We start from the raw sequence: 23,082 nt of genomic DNA on the forward strand, positions 1-23,082 counted from the left end.
AGTCAAGGTAATTCCTTGTAAATAAGGCTTTTAATAAATTACAAATATGTAGTAGGTTCTTGTCCATCTACTTCCTAACTACTTAATGCACTGTTGCATAGCAACAATTTTTTTTTTCCCTGCTTCTTTGTTGGAAGTCTGAGAGTCTGAAATCTGCATTGCCTTGGTTGAGCTTGGGAGTCTTTCTGGTACCAGGGGTGCAGATACCCATTGTAGAAATCAGTAGCTGTTAGTGTTTTCTTGAGCATCACTGATCGAACACCAATCCAGCCATCCTAAGGGCAAAAGACAAACAGTGAATAGGCAGTGGTGGCAAAACTGGTGGTAAATTTTAGCTTATACAACTTTTATCGTGAAAACCTACAAATCTTTACCAAATGCCTAGCTGCAGATAGCACTGTACTAAGTAACATATATGATTCTTTGACTCTAAGTTTATTACTGAGTGGTAACAAATGTACAGAACTGTATAAATTACATAAAGGGGGCAGAATAAAGAAGTGTGTCATACTGGCATTGTACTTTACAGTTTTCAGAATATGTCCATGTATCTTATTATGACTGGTCATCAAAAATATAACCACTCTAAAAGTAGGCAGATCCAATATCATCCCCAGCGGAAATTGATTTTAGAAGAGAAAACTGATGCCCAGGGAGGTGAGTGATTTGTCCGAGGTGACATAACTCGTGGGACTTAAATTCACATGTTCAGACAACCCCAGCTTCTTCTAGGACAGCAAACTGCAGATTTGCAATATAGACCCTATACCGTTCAAGAATAAGCTGAAGAAAGATGAAAAGAGGCTGATGTGGGAGCTCTTATCTACAGTCTGTGTAGGTCAGATCACCCTATCACACATTTTAAACACGACCTCTTGAGCGTGAAACATCGCACATAAACACCATATGAAGGAAAATACCAGGAAATGGAAGAAATGTGGAATATTTCTCAGGCCATTGTCATAAAATAACAATGGTTCGAAAGTCATTTTAACTAGGTTACGAGGGCGCCTGGGTGGCTCAGTCGGTTGAGCGACTGCCTTCGGCTCAGGTCATGATCCTGGAGTCCCGGTATCGAGTCCCGCGTCAGGCTCCCTGCTCGGCGGGGAGCCTGCTTCTCCCTCTGATTCTCCCCCCTCTCATGTGCTCTCTCTCTGTCTCATTCTGTCTCTCAAATAAATAAATAAAATCTTTAAAAAAAAAAAAATAGGTTACAAAATCTCCTCTTTAACCACTATGGAACAATAAAAGCAAGTAGGATACCTGCACTGTAGTAGTTCGGCTAGATACTCCGCTATGGCTATCTTCTATGATCATCATATTAACAAGATGAGTTGCTAGTTAAACAAGACTTGCTAGTTGTTAACAAGAACTTGTTAATTAAATTACACTGAGAATATACAAGTTTCTTTTAAGAAAGCCTAAACTTACTGAATCTTCTTTCAGTAATAATGCCTTGGTAAAACTTCATCACTTTCAAAAATTATACTAGAGATTCTGCTATTTCTTAAGAAAAATTAAACTGTCCCGTGGCTCACTCTGATGGATAAACAGTTGAGTGAAGTCTTAACTAAAAATGATAAACTATAAACTCAGTAAAACGAGTATTTTAAACTAAAAGGAAAATAAAACTAAAGGAAAATATACCTTGCAACAAACCAGCAGTATTTGTGACTGTTTGTGGTATATTACTGATCCTGGAATAACAGGTTGTTCTCTTAATTTTGGATCTAAAGAATTGAGGGGTGGGGAGAAGAAGGATATGAGAGAGAATAAATAATTAAGCAACTTCATGGTACTTAAAAATAAAAAAAAACATCCCGGAGGCAGTATTAATACTAGAGGGCATACCTGCTGATGCCCTGCCTCTGTAATCCAAACTTGTGATGGAGCCATGGTGCTCCAGTGCATCTCAAACCCAAAGGGAAGCTTTCCATACACATAGGAACTTACCTGTCCTTTACCCAGTCTCCCAAAGATCAACCTAAAAATGTCGAATTTAGAAGTTTTGACCATTTGGGGGAAATAACTAGCTACCAGTGGAGAGGTATACAGGAAGCTTACGATCTAAGCTGGCCCTTCCATCCATGACCCAACAAATTAGATTCCTGGGGAACCCCGACTCCCTCTGAGCTGGACCAGCTCCTTCTGTGGCTCCCACTCCTTCAGTCCACCATACTGGGAGGGCACTGATGGGCCTCAGAACGGACTGTGTCATGAAATGCTACACCCTGGCCTAGGATTCTCACTGAGCTGCCCAGGGATTTTCATCATGATATTCAGCAGAATGAAAATGACCAAGTCATTCTGCACTCCCTGAAAACCTTAGTGTAGGAAATCACAGAGCTTAAAATGGGATAGTAAGACTGCTGTGCCTACTTCCCACATTCTTAGGATGACTGAGTGAAAAAATACACGAGAATGGACACTGCAAAGAATAAGATAATAAATGAGTGTAAAGCATTATCATTACTGAACTGACACAAACTAAAAGAATCCTTGTTTTTAGTAAATGTGACCTATGGTAAAACAGACACATTTTCAAACGGAGTATAGTTATTCATCAGCTATTCAAAAGTTAGTACCAGTGAGGACTGAACTATTAACTTCTACCAAATCCAGAAGTTTAATGGTATTATCCATCCAGAGAGTCTGCAACGGAATCTGCAAATAAAATTAAAGAAGGTATTATAATGGAATACACTCAACCCCCAAACCCCTTTCAACTACTATTTTGCATTAATTTGGTCTGACTTCTCTCCCAGTTACAGAAGAATGGGGAACTGAGTCTTTAAATCTTATGAGACAGAACACAGATGTGACCCTCTACATCAGTCTCCAAGATTGATAAGACCTTAAACACTATTTTAAAAATCAATGTTTAGGGCGCCTGGGTGGCTCAGTTGGTTAAGCGACTGCCTTCAGCTCAGGTCATGATCCTGGAGTCCCGGGATCGAGTCCCACATCGGGCTCCCTGCTCGGTGGGGAGTCTGCTTCTCCCTCTGCCCTTCCCCCCTCTCATGCTCTCTCTCTCTAATAAATAAATAAATAAATCTAAAAAAAAATAAAAATCAATGTTTATATCTTTATTAATATTTCTAATTTAAATTTATGCTCATTTAAAAAAATGCAAGTATTACAATTATGTTAAAAAAATTTAGAAAGTAGGGGCACCTGGCTGGCTCAGTCGGAGGAGCTTATGACTCTTGAACTCAGGGTTGTGAGTTTGAGTCCCATGTTGGGCATACAGCTACTTAAATTAATAAAACGTTTAAAAGAAGTTTTAAAAAATTTAGAAATTATTCTGTACTCCCATCCTGAGAAGTAACCACTGTTAACAATTTGATGTGTATATCCTTGTATTTTTTTTCCTGCAAATATTACAAAAATCTAGAACGTACTCTTACAAGGAGCTTTTTTGCCTAACGATTGAAGCATGGACAACTTTCATCAGTGCATGCATGTCTATTTCCCTCTATATCTGTAGCACAGTACTCCCATCTTGACTATACCATAATTTATGCAACGAATAGCTTTCTGATGGACATTTCAATTATTTTCAATTTCTTGCTACTATTAATAGCAATTTTTCCCAGTGTATGGACTTTTAAACTTGGGTACAGTAATTTTTTTCCCGTGCATAAGTGTTTTTATTTTTATGGAGTAATATTTTTTTTTTTAAGATTTTATTTATTTATTTGAGAGAGAGAGTGAGAGAGAGAAAGAGCACAAGAGGGGGGAGCGGGAGAGGGAGAAGCAGACTCCCTGCCGAGCAGGGAGCCCGATGCGGGACTCGATCCCGGGACTCCAGGATCATGACCTGAGCCGAAGGCAGTCGCTTAACCAACTGAGCCACCCAGGCGCCCTTTTATGGAGTAATATTAGCCAGTTTTTTTCTCTCTTGGCTCTAGTGGTTCATGTTAGGCTCAAAAAAGGGCTATCCCACACTTTAAGATTATTAAATATTATAAAATTATTCAACTGTGCTTTTCCCTCTGTTCTTTGTGGTTTCACTCTTTTACATTGAAATGCTTGATCCATCTAGATTTTATTTGGACTTTGAAAGGCAGGATTTGAGGGCCTCCCCCTCTAATAGCTAACCAGTTCAGCTGTCCCAACCCTATTGACTGGATAATCCATCTCACCCTTCCCCACAGTGTGAAATGCCACTTCCGTTACATTTTGATTTCAGACTAATAAAAATTAACATGTACCAGGAAATAAGTTCTCTCAAATTTCTGAAGTAAATAAATTTATTTTCAGACTGTAGCTCAATCCTCTATCTCATAGACAAGGAAAAGAAAGGCCCAGAGAAATGCAGCTATTTTCCCAAGTTTAGACACAGGTAGAGCCTAGGACCAGAATCTAGGTTTTCTCATTCTCAGCATTCAGTGCTCTTTATGACCTTCCCTAAAGAGGACATTTAATTTTTCACAAGAGTTAGATTGTTTGAAAGATTTGAACGTGACATCAAAGAATTAAATAAATTTGAAGAAAAATTCATAGGTGTTCATGATCTTACATAAAATATGTTTTGGTACAATATCCTCTTCTATAATTTGCTGGCTTATTTTCCTTTTCACCCATTTCCAGTAAAAGTCAGGAAACAATTTTTGCATGTGTAACTTTTTTCTTTCAAAGAACACACATGCTGACTAAAGAAAGGTTTGTATTTACTGAGAGTTATAAATATACTAGGTACATAGTTCTTGTTCAGAATATGTACTTCTTGTTCTTGAGGAGGGTAAAGCTCATCCTCACCTTATCACAGCATTGCAGAAAGGAAAGGGATGTAAGAATATAGTCATTTCAGTATCACCATCATTACTGTCAAAATCATATGTTTGCATGGATTTAATTCACAAGTTTATCTCCTTTGATCTTGGCAGTTGTGGACATGGTTATTAACCCTGTTCTAGAGGTAAAAAAGCAGAAACCCAAAGATACGGGTTTTGCTCTTGGTTAGTAAATGGCAGCTCTAGGAATAAAATTTCACCTTCTGTTATAGCACAAGCTTTTTCTCAGTGAAGAGCAAAGGTGAATTGCAGAAGATAAGGATCAATTTTATGGTAATGTGACTGTGTTCAACTTTTTTAAGATTTTGTTTTTAAGTAATCTCTACACCCAATGTGGGGATTGAACTCACAACCCCAAGATCAAGAGTTGCACGCTCTACCAACTGAACCAGCCAGGCACCCCTGTGTTTAACTTTTTGAGGAACTGTCAAACTACTTTTCCATAGCAGCTGCACCAGTTTGCATTCCTACCAACAATGTTTGAAGGTTCTAAATTTCTCCACATCCTTGTCAATACTTATTGTCTGTTTTTTAAATTATAGATATCCTAGTGGGTGTGAAGTGGTATCTCTGTACAGTTTTGATTTGCATTTCCCTAATGACTAATGAAAATGATCATCTTTTCATGTGTTTAGTGGGCATTTACAGATCTTCTTGGAAGAAATACCTATTTAGATGCTTTGCCCATTTTCTAATCACATTTGTCTTTTTGTAGTAGAGTTGTAAGAGATCCTTATATATTCTGGATACTAGACCATTATCAGATACATGATTTGCAAATATTTTCTTCCACTCTATAGGTTGTCTCTTCGTATTCTTGATAGTATTCTTTGAAGCCCCCCCAGTTTTTAATTTTCAAGTCTAATTTCTGTATTTTTAGTTTGGTTGCTTAGGCTGTAGGCAACATATCTAAGAACCACTGCCTAATTCAAGGTCATGAAGATTTACCCGTATGTTTTCTTCCGAGAGTCTTACCATTTAAGCTCTTATATTTAGGTCTCTGATCCATTTGGAGTTTGTGAGGTAGGAATCCAAATTCATTTCTTTTGATTGTGGATATCCAGCTGTCTAAGCACCATGTGTTATAAGACTATTCTTTCCCCATCAAACTATGTTGGTACCCCTATTAAAAAGCGATTGACCGTATGTCAATCCTTATGTCAGTATCCCACTGTCTTCATTACTGTAGCTTTGCAGTAAGTTTTGAAATTAGGAAGGGTGAGTTCTTTAACTTTGTCCTTCTTTTTCAAGATTTTTTGGCTATTCTGGGTCTCTTGGGATTCCATATGAATTGTAGGATCAGCTTGTCAATTTCTGCAACGACGTCAACTGGAATTTTTATAGGAATTGTGTTGAATCTGTGGGTCAATTTGGGGAATAGTGCCATCTTAACAACATTAAGTCTTTCAACCCATGAACAACGAGGTCTTTCCATTTACTTAGGTCTTCTTTACTGCTTATTAGCTCTAAAGTTTCTTTTGGATTCTTTATGATTTTCTATATATAAGGTCATGTCATCTGCACATAGAGTTTTACTTATTCCTTTGCAGTCTGATTCCGTATTGTTTCTTTTTTCTTGCCTAATAGCCCTGGCTAGAACTTCCAGCACAATGTTGAATAGAATTGGTGAGAGTGGACATCTTTGTCTTGTTCCTGATCTTAGGTGGAAAGCTTTCAGGCTTTCACCATTAAATATGATGTTAGCTGTGGGTTTTTGTCAGGTTGAGGAAGTTCCCTTTTTTTTTTTTTTAAAGATTTTATTTATTTGACAGAGAGAGAGACAGCAAGAGAGGGAACACAAGCAGGGGGAGTGGGAGAGGGAGAAGCAGGCTTCCCGCGGAGCAGGGAGCCTGAAGCAGGGCTTAATCCCAGGACCCTGGGATCATGACCTGAGCTGAAGGCAGACGCTTAACCGACTGAGCCACCCAGGCGCCCCGAGGAAGTTCCCTTCTTAGTTTGTTGAACATTTTTATCATGAAAGGGTGTTGGACTTTTGTCAAGTGCTTTTTCTGCAACTATTGAGTAAATTATGTGGCTTTTGCCCTTTATTCTATTAATATGGTGTATTACATGGGTTGGTTTTTGTATGTTGATTCAACCTTGCATTCCTCATATAAACCCTACTTGGTCATGGTATATAATCCTTTTTTATATGTTGTTTAATATAGTTTGCTAATTCTGCTGAGAATTTTTGCCGCTCTATTCATAAGGGATACTGATTTGTGGCTTTCTTTTCTTGTGAAGTCTTTATCTTGTTTAGCCTACCTTAGGTTTTGTACTAGCTGCTCCCTCTGCCTGGAATGCCATTTTCCTCATCTTGGCATGACCGGCTCCTTACTGTCTTTCAAATCAAAGCTTAAATGTCAGTTCAGAGATACCTTCCCCATCTACCTAATCTAAAATAACCGCCAGTTAGTCTATCACGTTTTCCTATTTTAATTTTCATCAAAGAACTTATCACACTACCTGATATTTTTATTTATTTGCTTATTTGTTTCTGCCTTCTCACATCATCTTTATCTCTAGTACCTGGTACAATGCCTGACACATAATAGGGACGCCTGGATGGCTCAGTCAGTTAAGCATCTGCCTTCGGCTCAGGTCATGATCCCTGAGTCCTGGGATCAAGCCTTGCGTTGGGCTCCCTGCTCAGCGGGGAGCCTGCTTCTCCCTCCACCTCTGCCTGCCGCTCCCCCTGCTGTACTCTCTCTGTCTCTCTAACAAATAAATAAACAAAATCTTTAAAAACAATTTTGCTTAACGAATGCATGAATAATAGCAGATAACATTTAATGAGTACCTACTCTTTGCCAGAATCTATACTAGATGCTTTATATACATTATATCAGCCCTAATTTTCAGATGAACAAACTAAAGCTCAGAGGTTAAATAATTTTCCCAAGTCTATCAAATTAGGAAGTGGCAGAGACAAGATGGAACCCAGCTCTGCCTGGCTCTAAAGTCCATGTTCCTTTCTCTATGCCATTCTGCTTTTCTGTGGGAAAAGTACCGGGTTTGAAGTCAGACAGATCTGGTTCAAAACCTGCCTCTCACTAACTGGCAATGTGACCTTGAGCAATATTCAGTAACCATGCATTCTCTACTTTAAACCCAATTCATCAACTTAAAATCAGATGATACCTACACATGAGGTTGAGATCCTCACTGAAGAACCTGGCATGCTAGAAATATGCAGTGGCAGGTCTCCATCTTAATCAATGTTAATAACAGGTGGCCCATTAAAAACCCCACACTTGGTAGGCCCCAAGTTCAAACAACCCAAGAGGCTATCAAAATGAAGGGGGAAAAAAACCCAATACATTTGTCAAAGAACTGAGAATTGAACTCAGGTTTTTTAATAAGTATTTTTTTTAATTTTTAAAAAAGATTTTAAGTAATCTCTACACCCTCAATGTGGGGCTTGAACTTACAACCCTGAGATCAAGCGTCATACCCTCCACCAACTGAGCCAGCCAGGTGCCCCAGGTATTTTAATAAGTATTTAATAAATACTATAAGTATAAATAAAGAACTATTTAATAAGTTACAGTTACAACTCCATTTTGTGTACCATCTGTAGAAATTGAGGATTTAAGAATTCAGTTGTAAAAAAATGGCTACGGGCAGAAAGATATACTGGAAAAAGCACTGGACTAGGCATTAGAAAATTTAGATTCATTATTTTATGATGGGGCACCCTGAAGTTCATTGCTTCACTTTCATTCCTCTCATCTATGAAATGGGTAATAAAACTTGGTTATGGGATACTGCAGAATATATATGTATATTCAAAAGTGCTTTGTGAATTCTAAGGCCCATATAAAAACTTGAAGTTTAAAGAATATTTAAAAAAATGAATTTCATATACACAAAAGAATTTTTGAAAGCAAGGACTCGAACATATTTGTACACCAGTGTTCACAGCAGCATTATTCACAATAGCCAAAAGGGGGAACAACCCAAACCTCCGCTGACTGATAAATGGGTAAACAAAATGTGGTATATACATACAATGGAATATTTTTCAGACTTAAAAAGGAATGACATCCTGCTACATGGTACAGCATGGATGAACCTTAAGGACATTATGCTAAGTGAAATGAGCCAGACACAAAAGGACAAATATTGTATGATTCCACTTATATGAGGTACCTAGAATAAGCAAATTCTAAGAGGCAGAAAGTAGGATAGTGGTTACCAGGGACTGCGGGAAGGGGGCTGGGGGAATTAGTGTTCAGTGGGTACCGAGTTTCAGTTTGGGACAATGAAAAAGTTCTGGAGATGGATAGTGGCAATGGCTGCAAAATGATATGAATGTACTGAATGCTACTTATTTATACACTTAAAAATTGTTAAAATGGTAAATTTATGTTATGTATATTTTATCAGATTAAAAGTTTTAAGAATAAAATGAATTTCAGGATTCTTAGGTTTAGTTGAGATTCATTCCTAAGTAAAAATATTTTGAAAATGAATTAAACACACACACAATTAGGTAAAACTGCAATCTGACTTCCAACTTACTATAGTTCCAATGGCACGATAAAGTCTGAGTATTTGCTCTGAAGTTTGTTCCTCCCATTTTATACAGCTGGTACCAGCAGAAATCTTAGGGGCTACAGGACAAAGCCAAGAGCAAGAATAAATATCAGATTCTATGTCCATGAACTGATAACTATTTTTTTTTTTTAAGATTTTATTTATTTATTTATTTGAGAGAGAGAGCACAAGCAGGGGGAGTGGGAAAGGGAGAAGCAGGCTTCCCGCCGAGCAGGGAGACCAATGTGGGGCTCGATCCCAGGACCCTGGGATCATGACCTGAGCCGAAGGTGGACGCTTAACAACTGAGCCACCCAGGCGCCCCTGAACTGGCAACTATTGATGCTGAATGATACAAGAGAACTTGTATTATTTTCTCAACTTTTGAATATATTTGAAATTTTCCATAATTTAAAGTAAAAATAAATCAATCATACAAATACTAAAAGAAAAATGGGTGAATTTCTTTGTAACCTGGGAGTAGAAAAAGCCCTTCTAACAATGACTCAAAATCCAGAAGCAATTAAAGAAAAGAATGACAAATATGACTACATAAAAATAAGCTTTTAATAAAAATAAACTTTTGTAAGACAAAAAGAAAGGTCATAAATCAAGTCTAAAAACAAATGACAGGGGCGCCTGGCTGGCTTAGTTTGTAGAGCATGAGACTCTCAATCTTGGGTTTGTAAGTTCGAGCCCCACGTTGAGTTTAGAGATTACTTAAAAAACAACAACACAACAACCAAAAAACAAACCAGAAAGTATTTGTAATTTTTATCACAATACTTTAGATCTATTTATAACAAATATAAAATTTATAATTACATGTAATCTAAAATATATATCTATGTAATATTAATATAATATCTAGGACTACTTTATATCTGTTATGTAGATTTATTTATATCTATCAAATAAAGTACTCCTAAAAACTGAGAAGAAAAAGACCAAAAATGTGATAGAAAAATGGGCAAAAGATATAATGTTCCTTCCTGGAAAAAAGAAATCCCAAGTAGTCTTTAAACATACAAAAAGATCCTCAACCTCACTCACAGGAGTAATGTAAATTAAAACTACTCCAAGATGCAATTTCTCATCTATTGGATTTGGAAGTAACATATGCTTCAAGTTATTTATAATGGCCATTATTTGAAATAGCAAAAGTTTGGAAACAAACAAAATGTCCATCAACAGGGGATCTGTTGAATAAATTATGATACATCCACATAAGTGAGAACTATGCTGCCATAAAGAGGAACAAGGAAAATCTCTTCTTATTGATAGGAAAGGATTTCCAGGGTACACGGTTAAGTAAAAACAAAAACAAAAACCAACCAAACAAACCCAAAAAACCAAAGGTACAAAAGAGTATATATTTTATGCCACGTTTTGTGAAAGAATAAAGGAAAAATCAATTTAAAAATATGTGATATTTGCTTATTTTGATAAAAGGAAACAACTGGAAGGCTGAATCATAAACTCATAAAAATACTCACTCATGGGGGCGCCTGGGTGGCTCAGATGGTTAAGCGTCTGCCTTCGGCTCAGGTCATGATCCCAGGGTCCTGGGATCGAGCCCCGCATCAGGTTCCCTACTCAGCAGGAAGCCTGCTTCTCTCTCTCCCTCTCCCACTCTCCCTGCTTGTGTTCCCTCTCTTGCTGTGTCTCTCTCTGTCAAATAAATAAAATCTTTAAAAAAAAAAAAAAATACTCACTCATGGAGGGAAACAGGGAGGAGCAGCTAGGGATGGAAGTGAGACTTCTCTGAGTATAGTTTTTCAAAAGCTTAAATTTTTTAATCATAGAGATGTTTTATATGATTCAAAAAATAAATTTAATCATAAAGAGAAAAAAAAAGCAACTCTGAAAATTGAAAACAAACTGAAACAAATAAACCTAACTATGTATCAAACTGGGTAACAAAACCACATGGGAAAAATAATCATCATCTCCAGTAAGTTTTGGACACAGTACTCTGATTGCATACTCTTAGCAGGATATAGTCTATGGGCAAAAAAAAAAAAAAAACAAAAAAAAAAAACCTGCAGAGGAATATGAAATATTACTCAGCAATTTTACTGTTTTAATACCACTGGTGTTGTAATTTTGAAACTATTTTATGCCTAGCAATTAAATAAATAGGTCAGTATTAACTTTTGAAAAGATATTCAGTTTAAAATATAAGAAAACCCCTGAAATTTGGGGCGCCTGGGTGGCTCAGTCGTTAAGCGTCTGCCTTCGGCTCAGGTCATGATCCCAGGGTCCTGGGATCGAGCCCCACATCGGGCTCCCTGCTCAGCGGGAAGCCTGCTTCTCCCTCTCCCACTCCCCCTGCTTGTGTTCCTTCTCTCACTGTGTCTCTTTCTGTCAAATAAATGAATAAAATCTTTAAAAAAAAAAAAAAGAAAGAAAAACCCTGAAATTCAAAATTTGAATGGCGGGGGGTGCTGGGTGGCTCAGTCAGCTGAGTGACCCTTGATTTCAGCTCAGGTCATGATCTGAGAGTTGTGAGATCGAGCACTGCATTGGGCTCCATGCTCAGCCCAGAGTCTGCTTGTCCCTCTCCCTCTGCTCCTCCCCCTGCTCTCTCTCTCTCTCAAATAAATAAAATCTTAAATATTTGAATCTGTAATGGTATGAACTCAAATATTATTTAAAAAATATAATGCCTCACCTCATCCATTGACACCTTATCTTGGAACACACTGTTGTACCAGATGGCTTCTAAATACCACCCCCCACTAAAACAAACAAGGGGGAGATGGTTCATTCCAACATGGGACAGAGAATTCATAAGGTGAGTCTGGGACATCTTATAAAAGAAAGCAAGGAAGCACTCAAAAACTAGTTGAGGTTGTCAAAAGGATTCAGGATCCAACTTTAGGGGGCTCCCACTGGCCAAATTTGGGATGACTTGAGCAGGACAAAGAATTATAAATATAATTAACTGTAAAACACAATAAGTGAAAATCCGTGAGTCAAATCATAATTTAAAAAACTCATTTGCCACCATAATTGAAGGTGATTGTGGCACCAACTTTTTTTTTTTTTTTAAGATTTTTATTTATTAATTTGACAGAGAGAGAGGGAACACAGCGAGAGAGGGGGAGTGGGAGAGGGAGAAGCAGGCTTCCCGCCGAGCAGGGAGCCCGATGTGGGGCTCGATTCCAGGACCCTGGGATCATGACCTGAGCCGAAGGCAGACGCTTAACCAACTGAGCCACCCAGGGTGGCACCAACTTCTTACTCTAAAAATTGGTAGAGAAAGAATTAAGCATTGATCCTGCCATTTTAGGATGAACTAAGATTCATCTTCAATTAGTGAGGAAAAGCTCTTCTTTACAGAGTATTCTTTACATTATTCTTTACAGAATAATGCCAAATATTAAAGGTAAAAGGAACTGGAAAATCACCATTTTGCAATCCCTAATGATATAATTCATTCAGGGAAGAAGCACCAAGCCATGCCAAAATCATTATGTGAAAGGTTGTTAGAGAACAGGATGTTTGCATGGTGCCAAAGCATTACCCCACAGATTACCTGCCAACTGCAAAGGGAAAAACAAATCTTTACAATGGACTCAACCAAGTGATCAAACTCAACTTCACCAGCCTTGATGCAACCTGGTATTATGGCTCACTGATGTGACATCCAAAGACTAGAGCAGAGAGAGGTGACACTTCTCGGAGTATATCCTTTTAAACAGTTTTGACTTTTGAATCATGCAAATGTTTTACATAGTCAAGAAATAAATCATAAATAAAAATAAAAAGCAATCCTTAAAATTAAAAACAAACTGAAACAAATACCACTGGAACACAATATCATCTATGAAATACTCTTTCCAAAAACTTCAAGCCTAAGTCTAATCAAGCCTTTAGAATTTCCAATTCACAAGAAATATAAAGGCTAGAAAAACAAGTTAAATAACACTAGAAGGAAACAGACAACTAGCCTATTCTCTTCAAAAAGTCAATGACATGGAGGGGGAAAAATAATGGAGGAATTACTCTGGATTAAAGAGACATACCAACTAATTATAATTAGATACTAGTTTGAATAACTATACAGCTAAAAAATAAGTTTTTAGACAATTACGAACATTTATGTACTGGATATTAGATGCTATTAGGGAACTATTCATTTCTCTTAGGAGATGCATGTTGAGGGATGCTTGGGTGGCTCAGTCAAGAAAGCATCTTGGGTGGCTCAGTCAGTAAAGCGTCTGCCTTCGGCTTGGGTCTTGATCTCAGGGTCCTGGGATCGAGTTCCGCACTGGGCTCCTTGCTCAGCAGGAGCCTGCTTCTCCCTCTGCCTGCCGCTCCCCCTGCTTGTGCGCTCTCTCTCTCCCTCTCTCCCCCTCTTCCTTTCCCTCTCCCTCTGACAAATAAATAAATTTAAAGAAAAGAGAGATGCATGTTGAAGTATTTACGAACAAATGAAAGGTTATGATGCATACTTCCAAAGGAAAGCAGAAATTTAAAAAATATATATACTAAATAAACACATACACATAGAGAAAGAAAATATGACCAAATATTAATAATTAATCATTACTGAGTCTGGGTTAAACAGGTATTCATCTTTTTTTTTAATTAAAGATTTATTTATTTATCTTATTACCTTAGACAGAGTGAGGGAGCGGCAAAGGGAGAGGAAGAGAGAATCTTAAGCAGACTCCCCACTGAATGCAGAACCCAATGTGGGGTTTGATCTCATGACCCTGAGATTATGACCTGAGCCAAAACCAAGAGTCGGATGCTTAACTGACTGCGCCACCCGGGTGCCCTGGTATTCATCATCTTTTAACTTATCTCTGTGTTTGGTACTTTTCAATATAAAGAATAGGGAAAAAATTTCCAATCCTTCAAGAGACTACATGTTAAGAGGAAAAGGGAGACTATACCAGCTATTCTTTGGAAAGGGACATACAAGTGGGCACTCAATCTTTAGTCAAAATCAAGGGCAATGTGCCAGTGAAGTCAGAGCGTTCAGGTGCTATCATGACAGACAAAAACCGCGTGAAGGGGTAAGGGTCTCTGCAGCCTTCACTCACCATGTGTCACTCCCTCAGTTGGCTGCTGCCTTCCACTGCTCAAACTCTCAGGCAAATTTTTCAAAACTGAAATAAGCTTAAAAAAAAAAGGGAGAGCAACATATGCAAGATGAAAAGAACAAAAGCAGAGATACATTATAATTGAGTACCATGACATTATGGAAAGCTTTGAAGGAGGTGTGTGGCAGGGCAGGGTGGTAAACTGCCTTAAGCTGTGATGAGACAAGTCTCCTCAATGGCGTCTCAGTGGAGATGCTGCTCTCTGCAGAGGACAGAGCAAAGATGTGCTTCCAGAGAATGCTGAGCTTTGCTGGCTATGCAAGCTCTTCTTGTCAGGACAATGTGTGGTCGGGAATCCACACTCTAACTCCTAGGAGGGAAGGCAGTGGAGCCTCAAAGAAGGAAAATGTACTCTGGAGCCACACAGTTCTGGGTTCAAATCCCAATTCCACCAGCTTGTCTCCTCCTCTGGGAATAGTGTCAGGCGTCCACGTTTACCGTGAGGTTCGTGGTATGAGGAGAAAGTTACTTGACTTGTGTGGCCTTCAGTGTCATCATCTTTAAAAACTGGCGACAGTAAGAGGCTACCTCAAAGTCTGTTTGTTGGGAAGGTAAAAAAAAAAATAAGTCTACAGAGGATCCCGAATAGTCCTGGCACACAAGCCCGTGCTCGAAAAACGAGAGCCACTATCATTACAATACCATTTCTGAGGTGAGTGCCTAGATTAGGAAGCACCATCTAGATAGTTGGGGAAAAACTACCCTCTACAGAAAATTAACTAGTTCATATGAAAATCAGTGATTTGGTTATTAAGCACTGACTCAGACCTCCTGTATGCAGATTCGAGCTATACAAAGCCAAAGAGTTCATTTACAGCGAGGGGGTCAGCAGAACTCCAGGGCGTATGGAGGCAGTGACCTCAGCGCAGGCGCAGAAGTGGAGGAATGCAGGGTCACTGAGGGGATGGCTATTGGCCAGTCTGACAGGGGCGCCAGGCCAGTCTGAGAGCCGGAGGCTGAAACCGGGAAGCAGCGTCTAATGGCCTCACTGGAACTCGGGGGCCCACAGAAGCTCGCGTGTTTCAGGAGAGCCTGTATTAAGTCCCCACTCTGTACATTTCCCAAAGACTTACATGAGCAATGCCAACCTCGATTTTAGGAAGCAGGGAGAGAAATCAATTAAAAGAAACAAAAAGCTGAAAATGACGCACTACAGAAGTGTTCTTTGCATCCCTGACAGGCAGGAGACCCAGGAAATGAGCACAAAGCAGTGGGATGTTAGAGAACCGTACCATGTTGGCCCCCAGTCTCGACAGCACTTCCTCCAGTTCCTTGGCGGTGCTCTTAGGTGGCACAGGAACCGCCTCCTGTTTGAGAATTGGGCCGACATCAAACCTAGCAAAAATCAAAAGCAAATAACAACATTACCGTTCCTTCAGATCAACAGGTTTATCTACATGAGTGTTTACATACCACAAGGATAGTTTAACCCTGGCTGTGGATTTGACTGTTTAGCAAAAGAGAAACGTCAGTTTAAGAGAAGGGAAAGCAAAATCTGGCCTGTACTCAGATTTTAAATCTATTTTTTTTCTAAAGGAGAAAAGTATGGGAAGTTGCATATCAGGGATTTAATTGCAGCTGCAAATAATTCCACCTTTAGTAATAAACAGTATTTTAAAAGCTTCTATTTATACAATGAGGGCATAGAGCAAAAAATTTATTTTCCAAGGAAGTACCATTAAAAAATTCATAATGATTTCTTTCTATATTTCCTTTCTCAAAGGACAAGAGTTTTTTTAAATTAATTAATTTACTTTTATAATGTATTATTTGTTTCAGGGGTACAGGTCTGTGATTCGTCACTCTTACACAATTCACAGTGCTCACCATAGCACATACTCTCCCCAATAAAGGACAAGAGTTTTGCCTGGATTCTAATCATTGGTGATTATAAGTAGGTACAAGTGTATTTGCATTCCCACAGTCTTACATTTTACACTAAGCTCCATAAAAACTGGCTATCAGCTTTTATTAGAAATATGCTTCATTTTATCTTTTTATTTTTTTAAAGATTTTTAATTTATTTATTTGACAGAGAGAGAGAGAGAGACAGTGAGAGAGGGAACACAAGCAGGGGGAGTGGGAGAGGGAGAAGCAGGCTTCCCGCTGAACAGGGAGCCCGATGCGGGGCTCGATCCCAGGACCCTGGGATCATGACCTGAGCCGAAGGCAGACGCTTAACGACTGAACCACCCAGGTGCCCCAGAAATACGCTTCATTTTAAATACTTAACTTTGTGGTTGTTAATTCTATTTCCAACCTGAGAGCTTTAATAAAATGCTTACTATTTTACAAACATCCACAAAAAACAGAGTGAGTAGTCTCTTGAATCCCCATAACATCATCCAGAGTTTAGAATTATCAAAGTTTTACAACTCATTTCATCTGTCCCTCTTGTTTTCTGAAGTAAGTTAAAGCAAATCCCAAGTATGCAGTTGTTCTTGTGAAGTTGTGAATTATTTTCTATGGGGACATTAGGTGATAACAGATAGAAGCTTAATATAATCCTGTTTTAGACTATAGTAGGATAAAAAATCAAATGTTTAAGATAAATACACACTGGCATATACTGTAGTCTTCAGGTTCCAAAAATTTTTTGACCATAGAATCCAAGGCCAGCAGAACCAAGATTGATTACAACTCATATACAAAAATCCATCTCTCATTTGCACAATGTTCTTTATAGAAATCCGGCTGTTAGTACTATAATTTCTTCCAGTTAACAAGTCAAACATTTCACAAGGACTTACAGAGGCACTACATAACACCAAGCCACATATAGTTTATATTAGCAACCAGGAAAAGACAGAGAGGGAAGGCACTCTGGAGTTAGAGGAATTAGTGAGCACCATCCATTCATCCACTTCCACATCCCCTCCAAACAGACTGACATCAACATTCAAAACCACAAAGTCTAGAGACAAGAAAATATCTTCTACCTTTTAGGCCTGATTTGCATAATCGTTACTCCAGTAACTGTGTCTCCGTGAAGCACGGTATGGATTATAGGGGCTGGACCACGCCACCTCGGGAGGCAACTGGGATGGACATTCAAGATGCCACTGAGTCAGAAAAGGCAGAAATTAGTGTGCAAGTGGGCTTTACCATTTAGTTCCTGTGACCTAAACAAATATGCGACTTTCATCATTACACTTCCCCAGAAAGTTTGAAAAACAAAGTTGAATCTAGTCTTATACCACCTGTAAAGGGAGCCAGAGATTGTTTACTCTCTTATAAGAGACCAGTGAAACTCAATTAAAAACAGAAAAAGAACAACTATTCACTGTCCCAAAGATGTTCCACAACAGTCTGTGATGTCTGGGAGTTTTTAAAGATTTTATTTTTAAAGTAATCTCTATACCCAACATGGGGCTCGAATCCACAACCCCGAGATCAAGAGTCACACGCTCCACCGACTGAGCCAGCCAGGCATCCCTGGGAGTTTTTAAGTAAAAGCAAAAAAACACCTTTTATACTCTAGGAGGAGAAGCACTCAAACCCTCCTGTGCATCTCATGGACAACGTGATTATAGTTTAGTCCAATTACCCTGTTTCATTTAGTTTGCATAGAGAATGCCTAAAACAAGCTGCTTGAATCCCCATCCAATGATCTATTCACCTTTGCTGTTTATCCCAACACACCTATTGCCCATAGATGAACAATTTAAATCATTTACTAAGTAAGCTGATTAGTTTGATGATATCTCCACCGCAGGAATATGCACTTGAGAGTGCATGTATATGAGAGTCTTATACTCAAAATTCCACTGTTCAGACCCACCTCATTCACCCAACAAATATTTACTGAGCACAGTCCATGTGCTGGGGATACAAGCAACACTGAACCAAAGGAGGAAAAATACTGCCCTCAGGGAGCTTACATGCCAAGAGTGGGAGATAAGCAATACAAAACTGTGTAAAAAGTTTGCCAGATGGTTCTAAGGGCTGTGGAGGAAAATAAAGCAGAGAAGAGGTAGGAGTACTGGGTGGGAGACAAAAGTTTTCACAGGGGTCACAGAAAGTTTTACCAATAAGGAGACACTTGAACAAAGCCGTGAGGAGGTAAGGGAATAAGCCATGCAGATATTCCAGGCAGAGGAAACAGTAGTATCTTCAAGAAGGTAAATGTTCAGCAAGTTCAAGGAACAGCAGAGAGGCTAGTGTGGCTGGAGTGGAGTGAACCTGAGGAGTAACACGAGGAGATGAGGCCAGACAGCCAGGAGGGGACCAAGGTCAGTAGGTAGGTCCTTACAGGCCCCTATAAGGATTTTGATGACTTCTGTGTAAGAACGTTGAGCAGAGTGACATGATCCAGCCTCTGCTTTAGAAGGATCACTTTGGCTGCTGGGTTGGTAAAAGACTGAGAAGGCCAAGGGCAGCAGACATCAGGCAGGGGCTACTGCAGAACCCGACAGGTGAATTCTATCTAGAATTCAAAGGCAGAGCCAATAAGATTTCCTGATGGATTGGATGTGTGGTGTGAGAGAAGGAATCACGAGCCACTGAAAGGTTTTGAGTCCGAACAACCAGAGGGTGGAGTTGCCATTTACTGAGATGAAGATTTGGGGAGGAGCAGGTTTTGGGCAAAAGTTCAGGAATGTAGTTTAGGACATCTTAAATGTAAGGTGCCTATCAGACACCCAAGCAGAAGTGTGCAGGAGGTGGTGGGTGTCAGGGGCCTGGATTTCAGGGAGAGATCTGAACTGGAGGGACACACTGGGGAACTGTCAGCATCTATATGGAATTTAAATGAAGGTGGGTGAGAGCCCAGAGATCAAGAGCATCACACATTTCAACAATTCATGACACTAACAAAATTTTTTTATCTTAAAATAGTAAAGAAAGCAGAATTAGAATTCAAATCATTGCACTTTAGACACCAGGCCCATATATAAAGACCAAGGCCTCTATACTATATTCCCTTTAAAAAAAAACTTACTAGGGAAATTTAAGAATAAGAGCCTCACTCAAAAGTCGGCCAAATGAAGCTACTACTCCAACGTCGTACTCTCCGGATCCCACATCTGGCCACTCATACACTGGAAGCTGAGACTGGACAGCATATTGCTTCACTGGTAGTCCTTTTGGGGATGGGGAGGGCACTGTGACCACCTCCAATTTTTCAATTAACTCTTCCTCTTTGTTTTCTCTAAGTTGGAAAGATTAAAAGAAAATAGGAGTGTTAGGACAATGACTCAAAGCTAAAGTACTTCACATACTTCCATAGTACTTTTATGGTTAGATTCATGAGACATTTAAGGGTAAATGATTAAAAACTAGTACACTGAGAGACTGAGTTTTTGTTTTTTATTTAATTTTAATTATTTGTAATTTAAAGAGCCACATGTGGCTAATGGCTACTGTTTGGATAGCATGGTTCTAGAAATTTCCTGTGCAAAGAGAAACATATGGTACATTTTACACAAATAGGATATTGCTTATACTGCTCTACATTTTGGTTTTTCCCTCTTAACAACACTATATTACTATTATGTGAGTCTTTTAAAAAAGTGGGTCAAATATACATCTGCTTGTATATCCAGCAAACATTTCTAGAATAAGAAACTGAAAACAGTGGCTGTCTCTGAAGAGAGGAACTGGAAATGGAAGATAGAGGTGGAAGGAACTGACTTCTCACTGTATGTCCTTTGAACCTTTTGAATTTTGTACCACAACCATGTGTTAGCCAAACAAGAAATACTTTTATTTTATTTATTTTGAAAGATTTTATTTATTAGAGAGAGAGAGAAAGAGCGCACACGGGAGGCAAGCAGGGAGGAGGGGCAGAGGGAGAGGGAGAAGCTGACTCCTCGCTAAGCAGAGAACCCGACACGGGGCTGGATCCCAGGACTCTGAGATCATGACCTGAGTTGAAGGCAGCCGCTTAACTGACTGAGCCACCCAGGCGCCCCTCGATCCAACAAATACTTAAAAAAAAAACACAAAATATATCCCATGGACATCATTCCATAGCAGTACATGTGGTACTACCTCTTTCTTTTTACCTGCTGCATCGTAGTCCAGTGCCCAGAGGGTGTTAGTTTATTTACCAGTTACTACACCACGTGTTGAGGAGTTATGAGAAAAGGAGTATATAGGAGGGCCCTAAAGACAAAGCACAGGAGTAATGGAGCTGCCAAGCAAAGCATCAGCAGAAAGGTCAGGACACATGCCATGAGATTCTGGAAACAATCTGCGGAAAGCATTTTGTGGAGAGTACATCATGGAGGGTGTGCAGAAGGAACATGTGTGAAGGGAGCGTTTCAGGGTGTGTGCACAGAGCAGAGTGGTGGAGGGAGGAATATGATAGGAGGGGATTGATGGGGTTGTCGATAGAAGGGGCTGCTGTGAAGAAGACTTGATGGAGATGACAAATGAGTGTGGGGGGTGCGTCAGGAAAAAACGCTGTGGAAAAATAACAAATGGAGGTTGGGGGAAGGCAGGCAGAGCAGTATAGCTGGGTCAAGCCACCATATAGCATGGACTCTCAAAACAGGTTGGATCTCAATCCCCTCCCCCACCCCAGTAAATGGCATTTGTTAAATCGTAGAAATACTAAATGAATACCTAAGAGTTCTGATTTATGAATTTATTCAGTTGGAAATAGTTCGTTTTTGGACTGTGTCCTCATTTCAGCCCCAGAAAACTGGGTCCCGTTGTATACAGAGAGGAGATGGGGAGGGGAGCGGAGAAGTGAGACATGGGTGTGCATGTGCCCGGTAAGAAGCCCTGAGGATTGGACGGTACAAATTAAATGAATAGGAGGCAGAAGGAGGAATTGGAAAGAGGAGGACTTCGAAGTCAGAACCCGTTTCAAGGCCCGACCTGCTCAGCTGATGACCTTGGACAATCGCTTAACCTCTCTGAGCTCCAGTTTCCTTACACACAAATGGGGCAAGGAGGTGGTGGCAGAGGACAGAGGCGATGTGTGCAAAGCGACTAGCGCCGGCTTGGCACGTGGGGCACCCGCTAGCGCTTGGAGAACGAGAGACAGAGCCCGGTGAGGGAGTGTAGACCGGAGGGACCAGGCGGGTGCCGTGCACCTTCCGGGCGCCTGGAGACGCGGAGATCTGGGCCCAGACCCTTCCGGCTCTGCTGCTTTCGCTGGCGCGGAGTGTAAACCCTCGGGGCCGGCCGCAGAGGCTCGGCATCAGCGCCTTGGGCAGCCGGGCCCCCCAAGCCCCGGCCCTGGTACCTGGCGGCGTGCAGCGCCCGCAGCGCCTCGCGGGCGAACTGGTCCGTGCCGAAGAAGAGCACCCGCCAGGGCGGCTTCTCGCGGACTCGGACGCCCCGGCCATCCTCCCCGCAAGGGGAGCCGCCGAGCCCGGCCAGCGCTCGCCACTGGGGGCTCAGCTTACCGCCCGGACCGCCACCCACCGGCCGGGGCCCCCAGCAGCGCCGAACCAGCACCCTCATGACCTCCGGGGGGGTGGCCTATCCTGCGCAGGCGCCTCAAGGTAGAAGGGGGGTGCGCGTGCTCGGCCGGAGGGGCGGGGCCGGAGAGGAGAGCTGATGGGCGTGGTCTGCTAGCGACTTGGGGCGTGGTCTGTGTGGTTGGGGGTGTGGCCTGTGTGGTTGGAGGCGTGACCCGCCTGCGCTCGAGCTCCGGTAGGAATTTGCCGGCTCGAGCCTCCCCACGATTTTTATTGCATTTGTTTGCACGATTTAGCCAATTTCCCCAAAAGAGCTCTCTTGGGAGCAAATCATGTGTTTTCAGACAATGAAATATCATTTATTACGTAATTATGATAATTAATATTTACTGAATATTTACTGTATGCCATGCTTTGGCTAAGCATTTTATACCCATTATTTCAGTTAATCCTCATATCAAGCATACAAGGTAGATATTATCCAACCATTTTCCTGAAGAGAATCCGAGGTTCAGTGAAGTGAAGGGAATTACCTACCTAAGGTCCTGACAGCTAGTTCAGCTAGTTGCTTCAAATCCTGCTATCCTTACCATTTGGTCTTCATGGCAATCCTTATGTACTAGGCAAGTGAAAGTCCCCATTTTGCACCGAGGAAACTGAGCTCAATTACTTGCTCACAGTCATTCTGATGAATCTAAGGCCCCACTCTTGCCCCTATCCTGTGGGTTCCCTCCCACACAGAGGGATACTTACCATAAGGGAGATTTTCAGGGGAAAAAAGCAGGGGAAGCTGTCCCCAAAAGAACTGCAAGGAACTTTAGTGCTTAGATTCTGTATTCCAGAGACCCATACAATGACCTTCTCATGTATGGTCACACATCTTGTGTATGGCTACAGAGTGGAGACTAAATTTCCTTTCTAGTCTTACTCTTACCACATTTCCCCATCACACAGTCTTAGACCCAGTGACTACTGGGTCAGTCCTTCTTTCCAAATTATGAGCTCTGCACATTCCTGCTTCTGTGCCTTTGCTTGCTGTTCTTCTTTTTTTTTTTTTGAGATGTATTTATTTTTATTTTAGAGAGAGAGCCCGTGAACAGGGGGAGGGACAGAAGGAGAGAGAGATTCTCAAGCAGCCCATCATGGAGCCTGACACAGGCGCAGCTCCATCCCACCACCCAGAGATCATGACCTGAGCCGAAACTAGAGTCGGATGCTTAACCAACTGAGCCTCCTAGGCGCCCCTGCTTGCAGTTC

The 23,082-nt window shown here is 40.6% G+C and overlaps 1 protein-coding gene and 1 long non-coding RNA gene across 2 annotated transcripts in view; one reads left to right on the forward strand and one right to left on the reverse strand.

Annotated features, from left to right (window-relative positions):
• Nucleotides 1-23,082, forward strand: part of LOC145723537 (uncharacterized) — a 38,311-nt gene that overhangs the window by 9,235 nt on the left and 5,994 nt on the right. The window lies entirely within an intron of this gene.
• Nucleotides 12-21,895, reverse strand: MTFMT (mitochondrial methionyl-tRNA formyltransferase). The gene is given in 10 exon segments (XM_006734855.3): nt 12-117; nt 120-275; nt 1,648-1,730; nt 2,586-2,664; nt 9,321-9,412; nt 14,393-14,468; nt 15,685-15,787; nt 17,392-17,514; nt 19,392-19,601; nt 21,648-21,895. Coding segments are annotated over 10 exon segments (1,182 nt in total). The 5' UTR covers nt 21,869-21,895; the 3' UTR covers nt 12-78.

This window comes from Leptonychotes weddellii, chromosome 9 (assembly GCF_054177405.1).
Source record: "Leptonychotes weddellii isolate Sample4059 chromosome 9, ASM5417740v2, whole genome shotgun sequence".
NCBI classification, from domain to species: Eukaryota; Metazoa; Chordata; class Mammalia; order Carnivora; family Phocidae; genus Leptonychotes; species Leptonychotes weddellii.